Here is an 8619-nt window from a genome sequence, read left to right as displayed (position 1 = left end):
CTCTTCAGGCCGGCCAAATCCTTTAATTTCTCACACAAGCACGCACACACAAAAGATAAATACTTCTCATTCTCGCCCTGCCTCGCACACACACGGACACTCTGTAATGATTCGCTTATCTTTCAGCTACACACACACACACACACACACACTCAAAATTGCACTGATATTTTTGTGAGGATCTTCGCTGACATATTACATCCCCTTGCCCCATAAACAAATTCTTAACTCTCAAACACCCTTTGAAGGTTTGTCCCAAAGTTTGGACCATCCCAAACATCCTGACTTTATGAATTTGGCTCTCACAAAGATAGATGTACCCACATGCTTAACTTTCTGAGTGTGGAGCTGTAGGGAGGGAAAGGGCTGTGCTGTTTCACAAATTGCATACAGACTTTTTGCATCAAGTGTCAGCCCCCCTGCCTCCTCTTCTACCTCCTCCTCCTCCTCCTCCTCCTCCTTCCTTACTTTGCTGAACTCTTAAGTGAAGCACACCCTCCGTATGAGCCGTGACAGAGTGAACGCTGCCCGGATGGATTAGAAACTGTCCAGAAACGCAGGTTTCTCACTGGGAATATGTGACTGTCGAACGTGTGGAATATGGCTCAGCACACGACGGTAAAATCTCAGCTGCGGAGATCTTTCAGCGAGCATGTCAAAGACTCCACCAACAAGGCTTGGGATGTCTTCTGGAGGGGTGTGAGGGAGAGGCGGCTGTGGGGTGAGTTGGGATTCGATGTGAGTGAAGATTAATTAGCTGGAAAAAAGCGGTTTATGCAAGGTTGCAGAAGTGTTTTGGTGAAAGTGTTTTGTGCAACTCAGCATGGTGAAGGAAACTGATATTAGGGAAGGGAGGTATAGTTAAAATCATCCGTCTGTTTCCAAAGCAGTTGAGATGCTGTGCAGAAGGTGAATTAAATCAAAATGCAGTGGTTTGCAAATCAACTGAACCCTAGAGTCCAATCACAAAGTTTTAAATTAGCAATTTCATTGTTTTTCTGCTCATCTTGAATTCGAAGCCAGGAATGTATTTCAAAAAAGTTGGATCAGGAGCAACAAAAGAGTGGAAAAAACACCTGGTGGAACATGCTGCTTTTAACTGAAGTTCACTGGCAACAGGTCAGGAGAATGAGTGGGTATAAAAGGAGCCTCCCAGGAGGCGATAGGGATGGTTTCACCTCTCTGTGGAAGAGTGTGTGGTGAAAAAGTTCAGTAAGTTAAGGATAATGTTTTTCCCTTGCAAAGATTATGGTACACAATATTAAAGATTCAGATAATCTGGATAAATATCTCTGCAGCATGAAGGAGGCTGAACTGGGTAACATGCATCTCTGTGAACATCCACTGATGCTACATGAAACATAACATCCAGGCTTTGTTTTATTTAGGCTAAGTTATGCTTAATTCATCAACATGCTGTCATTAAACAGTCAGCAGCACTGGCCTTTATCAGTCCAGACTACGAGTCACCATGTGAAAACATTTGGATCATTATGTAAGAAAAAAACTATACAATTGTTGTTGGAACAAAATCAAAAGCTAAGATGTTTCTCAGAGTCATCTGCAGATGTTTCCAGCATCACCGGTTTTCTGGAAATTCCAGTGCATCTCTGAAGGAGTTGTGATTCACGCACTCTTCATGAGAGACTGTTGAACTGAGGCGAGAGTTCAACAAAACAGCCAGAAGATGTAAAGACTCACTTCAGTATTGCTTCTATTTATTGAGGCAATGCTGAAGTGAGTCAGAACCCAGTTTGATGGGAGATGTGATCAGAAAGCCTTACCTGATTGGCATTTGGCCAATCCCACACTCACAGTCACCTTTTCATACACCTGTCTGGACTAGTTGGTGTTTTTAGGTCAGTCTGTTCACTCTTTACCCAAAGAAAGCCTACTAGTAGTAGTCTTTGAAGCTCTTTTGTGAACTGAGTGGTTTCTGTCAGGTTTCAGGCCTGCGTGACTGGGTTTGCATCAGAAGTTAGGGAGGGTGGTGTCTGCTTGTGCAGCTAAAACCCTGAAAAGCATTCTAGTGTTCATCAAACACGTCTTTGGTGATATAAACTCAGGTGTCGAGACTCATCAAATGTTGTCTTCATGGGTGCGAAGAAAAGTTCTTGCTCGTGCGTTTCTTGAATGTGTGCTGGATTCTTTACCTTGTTTTTTATTTTGGGGATGACGCTGCGGGGACATAAATCTGGTGAGAGGTCCAGACTGTGAGTGAAGACTGTTTGTGTAGGCAAAAACAAGTAAAGCTCCAGGATATCACATCGGAGGATAAATTCATGGTGCACAACAACAAGTGACTGTTGAGCTGGTTCATTATCTCACTCCTCACCTGATGCACTGGCTTCAGGTTTGGATACTGCGGTCTCTACAACTGAAAACTATAGAACTCCTCGGTTGTAGCTGAAGAGCCAATCTATTATCATAAACCAGAAGAAATCTCTTTCTAGATGACAAAACAAGGTTAGTTAAAGAAAAATTAAACTAAAATTGTGCAAAAGTCATGCAAATTGCAATAAAAGATAATATGTACACTATAAATTTAAGCAAGAGCTGCAAGAACATATGACACAGAAGGCGTTGTAAGTTGGTTTCTAAGGTGTTGCTCTGGCTTTTCCTCATCTTCTAGTAACTTTGCTGGTGTCTTTAATCGAGGTATTTCGATTATTTCTGTTTGGGTCCTCACTTTATTTCCACCATGCTGGTGAATTTGTATCAGCATCAGATTATGGTAGAAATTTATTTCTGGGACAAAAGAACACCAAGTCCTGAAGATCTGAAGCATCGTTGCCTCACTGGCATCATGAAATCTACACCTTTGCCTTTAAAAGCTAATAATAATAACATCCATGGACCGTATCATAACATGGTGGTCAGCTGCTGCTTTCTGCTGTCCATCATAGACAGTTCCATGAAGCCACTAGCATGTGAGCTGCAGCCGTAACTGATTGTGGTTTCACGTCTCATTGAAGCTGAGCGTTTTCCTGCGCCTATTTCGCGCTGCGAGGCAACTCGCAGGGTGATACTCAGGGTGCTAAACGGAGCTCTCGGTTTTCGAGGAATCCCAGCGTGGCGTCCGCAGTGAGAACTTGAAAGCTCTCTCTCCATCTGAGAGGTCAGCGGCAGCATTTCAGCGCTCTTAACACAAAGCAGGTTTTAAAGGATCCGTGAGCCCGCGGAGAAAATATCATGCGGTCGAGCCAAAGCTGGGTTGGTCTTATTTTCCTGGAGGCCGTTTGTGTGTGGGCTTGTTAGGTGAGCCTGTGACTAAAAGGTTAATTCACTGAAGTAGCTGGGAAAATGTCAAGGTGACCCCCGAGCGTGACTCTTCGCCTCCACCTGCTGTGCCCTGTGTGCTCCACTCTCAGGTGTAAATGTGAATGTAAAGCAGGATGCTGTGAAATACCAGCGCTTGCAAAAAAGTCGAGCTTCAAAGGACTTTCAGTGCTAAAGTGAGAAGTTGAGAACGGAATAATATTTTCTGCTGTGTGCATATGGATGGATTATGAAACCGAGGTCCTCCAGGCAAGACCTCCACACTGGAGAAAAGACAAAGCAGCTCATGCAGATGTGTCTTTTTGTCTCCAGCTCTGTGTCTTGCAGGTATTTTGTGACTCCTGCTAATGATTTGACATCTGTTTGGAGTGTTTTCCGTGGACATTTTTATTCCATCCTTCAGTAATTTTCTCCCTTTTGTTGTTATTCGTCTTTGATGATAGTTTATCAGTTCATTTTTGGTCATTTTCTGTGCTATTTTGGTTATTTTTGTATTTCTTTCTGGGCTGTTGTGCAGGTAAAGTCCAGTTTTCAGTTATTTTCACCTACTAATTCATTCCAACCTGTCATGTATGCTTTATGTACTCACAGCATTTCATTTAAGCTGCCAAACTGAGAAGAAAGTTAATGAGTCAGCTAATGTTGGTAGCTCGTTACCGGGTCTCATAGCCTACTGAGATCATGTTTTGATGCTTTCTGCATAATCATTGGATGTTTCTCTTTTCACTGGTGCTCATTGTTTTCAATAGTGTAGTGGTTTAAACATTACCTGGACAAGCAGAGGTTTGCTGGTTCAATTCTATCCAGAGGTTGTGTGTCAGAAAGAACCAAAAGGCAGTCGTGTAACTCTTCTGAATCAAACATGTGGATCTGCGCTCTGTGAAGGGAGCAGAAAATGTAGCTTTTCATTATTTCTTATTGCTATTTTATAAACAATGGTAACCCAGAGATGTCTTTGTGAGGAGGAAACTCCACCAAAATAAAAGTACCAGCTGTTTCATTCTAAGCTTTCACACCAACACCAGGCTGACACTTTTCTATCAAAGCGAATCGTAGCAAAGTGAAACTGTGAAGCAGTTTTCATACGTTGGTTTCACAGGATTATATTCATACTGGCTCAAAAAGATTTCTTTTCAATAGGAGCAAAAAATGGAAATGCTTTTGAGGATCACAAATTCTTCAAACTGATCCATTGTTAGCGTTATTTTAATTTTCTCTGTAGCATTTGGAAAGAACACTTTCATGTGGGCGTGCTTTACAGAGCCCTGATTGGAAGTCGACTGAGGTGGAAGAACGAGCAACTTCCACAAAAAAAGTTAGGCAGCCATTCATCTTTGGACGAAACCGTGGTGTCCATTTGGAATCAACAGCTCTTCCATACCGACAGTTTGTACTACAGAAACATATTTCTGTGTAATTATTTTAACCAAATTCAAGTAAAAGTGGTGGATTTGACTAAAACATCAAGAACTTCAAATTCATGCTGCAGTAATGCATCACAAAGAGGCCATGGCCTGAAACATAACCCTACTTTGGCTATTTTACTCTGAGACCGTGATTTTTAAAATTCAAACTAGAAAGTAGAGACTGAAACCATAAGATCATCATTTCAGCTACATTCATGCCTGAAAATATCTTAAAAATTATTTTGTGACCCAGAAAGAGTAAGATTAAAACTAAGTAGCTGCCGCCATTGTTAGAAACGAATTGGTTGGGGCGCACTATGAATTCTGGGATAGGTTGGGTCACGAAGGATACACCGACTCGGCCTTCAAATGCGACCTGCGAAGGATGCAGTCTATTTTGCTAGATCTCGCAAAAGTTAGAGCTTAATCTTTTTTTTTTTCTCCCATGTCCCTCGCGGGGCTCCGTAACTATGCAATTCTAACTTTTGGGCAAAATCAGAGACAAGTGAATGAAACGATTAACATATAAACAGTGTTGGGGAGTAACGGAATACATGTACTGCCGTTACGTATTTAAAATACAAAATACAAGTAACTGTATTCCATTACAGTTACTGTTTAAAAAGGTGGTATTCAGAATACAGTTACTTTGTTGAAATAAATGGATTACACGGCGGTATTTTCCTGTTTCATATGTTAGGCTGTCCCCTCTCTATTTCTGGTAATTCCACGCCGGTGGAAACTCAAACAAAACACACATTAAGAGGCTCTAATGCCCGTGTCTCAATCTCCGGCCCATGTCACCTCTACTTGCGGTCGCATAATGACGTGAAAGAATATTTTTTAAAGTTATTATTCAAAAATTTATTTAATACGAAGGCAACAGGCAGAGTGTTACAGGCACAACCCTAAAGAATGTAGCATGATGGGCAGTGTAGTCCGTGCTGCAGGGAGAATGGACTGCCATACACGTTATGTGTCTGTGAGCGAGGGAGGGAGAGAAAGGAAAAGTCCGAGCTGTCACGGAGCAGAAACGGGAGCTGGAAGCATGTAAATATAATAATAACCACAGCAGCCAAAAAAGAGTGCCTGACGAGCCCAGCTGTAAGTAAGTTATTAAGACTCGACTGTACGCTGTGTTCATGTTTTCCTCCCAAACGATAAGTTCGGTTGGAGCAGCCTTTCAACGCCTCTCTCTGCCTCTCACTAGCAAAGTTGACCCAGACAACAAAGTAAAGCTAGTTTTCGGCTACGAGCCCGACACGAACCCACCGTATTAGCCAGAGGTTTTTTTATGTGGTTCAGAGGCACGGACCTTTATATCCACGCGGAATAGTTTTCTATACAAGATCGCTGCAAAAAGTGCAGCCTTACCTAATGTCCACCTACTGTTACTCATTTATATTAAGATTTAAACATCTAGTTGGTATTGGTATGGCGAGTAACCTTCAGTAATCGTAATAAATCGCACAGCAATAGTACATTCATGTAGTTGTAAAAAGCATGACAATATATTAAGTAATCCAAAGTATTCAGAATACGTTACTCTCATTGAGTAACAGAATACATTACAAAATACATTTTGGGGCATGTATTCAGTATTCTGTAGTGGAATACATTTTAAAAGTAACCTTCCCAGCACTGCACATAAAACACCAGCTTGCCTCTACTTAAACACATATTGTGTGAGTTTTCCTGAATCTGAACACCACATTAATGTGGCGCCACAGAACTGCCACATTAATCGGAAACACACAAGATTGAAATATACACACATTCCCATTGACCCCAGTCTCCTGTCATAACATGTAACTGTGGCCTCATTTTGGAAGAAGTGGCGAAATGAAACAGAGTCTGTGTTGATCCAAACAGCGGGGAGTGGGATATGTTACAGATCAGCAGGCTGCAGAGGACGAGGCCGGTTTCTGAGCTCAGAAGCTTTTAATGACAACGCTGCAAATTCAGAAGAGCTACCTGCAGGTCTTCGAATGAACGTGAAAGTTGAGTAATCGTAGTGCTATTAACACCAGAGTGTGTGTGTGTGTGTGTGTGTGTGTGTGTGTGTGTGTGTGTGTGTGTGTGTGTGTGTGCTCTGACAGCTGGTTTGGGTTTTCTAGTGAGAACAGATACCTGACTCCAGCTGTGTGTACACTTACATCAATGTGTGTGTGTTTCTGGATCACATCAACAAATGACGTTGGAAGGGTTGTGCTCACTGATTGGCTGAGAGTGCGATTATGTAACGATGTGGTTCAGATCCCTGTAGCACACATATTCACACACAGCTGAGAGAAAAGCAGCTACAAAAAGTTTTGGTAATGGCTCAGTCACAGGGTGTAGGAAAATAAGACAGCAGCCTTCTGGTGACGAGAGAGAAAATCTGTGTTTGCCTTGTGCCTGCATCGTTGTTTTTGTTTTTTTATGGTGGTTCAGAGGTTGAGTGTGCAACACCTTCAACCTGTTGGCGACCACTTTCAATCAAGAAGGAGAGGAAACTTTCAATTGCTCTATCAGGTTACCTAGTTCACAGCTGTCTCGACACAATAGTGACTGACTTTAATCACTCTCAGACAGACTGTCAAACATTACAAATATCTACAGCCTGATTGCCAACACAGACCAATGAATCTGAGTCAGTCTGTGCTAATGAGCACAATCCATCTGCGATGTGTCTCTTTGCTATAGAGGACTCAACTCAACTGGTTGCCAATGTAAAAATGCAAGGTTCCTTAGCACCAATGTCATTGTACTGATAAATCATCATCCTGCAGCAACTGAAGCACAATGTCTGTTTCAAATCTATAAGGGCTCCATCTGGACTCTAAAAGTAAAAAGTGTATGTGAATTAGTGAATCACAGTTAGGCAATCATCGCCATTTCCAACTTGTACCCATTTGATTTCAAACTAATTGTAGAGTAACACATTTTGAGATACTTTGCAACTTGCTGCCATCTTTAGTGATATTAAAGTCAGTGAAGATGGCATCTGACTGATCCCTGTCTTTGAACCCAAGACAGCAAGAATACATTTAGATTTTATTTTTGTTTGTTTGTTTGTGTTGGCTACGTTTTTTTTTTAAATTTAATTTAAACTATTGATGCGGGTGAGGATAGACATGAAACAATTAAATTTTGCTATCCTCCATGTGTGACACCAAAGATGTGATTTATTAAAATATTATTACTCACAAAAAACAAACTAATTTAAACTAAAACTAATTTAGCCACACAATAGAGCTGACAAAAGTGTGTAACATTCATAAAATAATTTGAAAATTGCCAAAAAGCTTTTGAGATTGTCAAGCTTTTGAGCTAGCTAGCTAAATATTTGTATTACCAGGTGTTCTAGTGTTAGCTAGCATAAGTTAGAAAGGAACATGGCTCAGGGTTGGATTTGCTTTTTGTAAAACAAGCAAACCCCAACATGAATCGATTGCCCCACTGATGTCACTTGTAGTAATCCTCCAATAGCTACATTTCCATTTGGTTTGACAGGCTCCAGAAAGAACTGGCTAATGTTAGCTTATCTGCTAAAGTGAATAAGCTGTTTGATACCCAGTATAGCATATAGCTGCTAACGTCATTGTTTCTATCTAAAAACACGTCCGTTTAGAGGTTTTGTTTGTTTGTCAGTATGTTTAGCTTGTGTTGGTGGGCTGTTAACTAGTCATTTAGTGATGTTAATGGTTACTGAGCTCCATTTCTAAGCTGACATTAGTGCTTGCAGCTAATGTTAGCTATTGTTACTTTTGGGTTTCTGAGGAGTCATTCATATAGAAATTAGTCCACAGGCTGTTAGAGGCGCCACAGAGTAAAGTCTAATTTGTACTGAGTGTTATTATAGTCTCATAAGCACAGGCAATAAAGCTTAACCAATAAACACTAAAAAACTACAACTATTAAGATGCATAAAAACAATATGCTATTTGTGATT

At 41.1% G+C, this 8619-nt stretch overlaps 1 protein-coding gene across 2 annotated transcripts in view; it reads left to right on the top strand.

Moving 5' to 3' along the window:
- Positions 1 to 496: 496 nt before the first annotated feature.
- Positions 497 to 8619, top strand: part of si:dkeyp-23e4.3 (rho GTPase-activating protein 7) — a 108467-nt gene continuing 100344 nt past the window's right edge. For both annotated transcript variants that reach the window (XM_003453967.4, XM_005472311.3), the window contains exon 1: positions 497 to 721. In XM_003453967.4, the coding sequence (XP_003454015.2) occupies positions 601 to 721 (121 nt within the window). In that variant the 5' untranslated portion in view covers positions 497 to 600. The remainder of the gene's footprint in view (positions 722 to 8619) is intronic.

The sequence above is a fragment of the Oreochromis niloticus genome, linkage group LG10 (genome assembly GCF_001858045.2).
Source record: "Oreochromis niloticus isolate F11D_XX linkage group LG10, O_niloticus_UMD_NMBU, whole genome shotgun sequence".
Taxonomy (NCBI): Eukaryota; Metazoa; Chordata; class Actinopteri; order Cichliformes; family Cichlidae; genus Oreochromis; species Oreochromis niloticus.
This window is presented reverse-complemented; position numbering and strand designations above follow the sequence as displayed.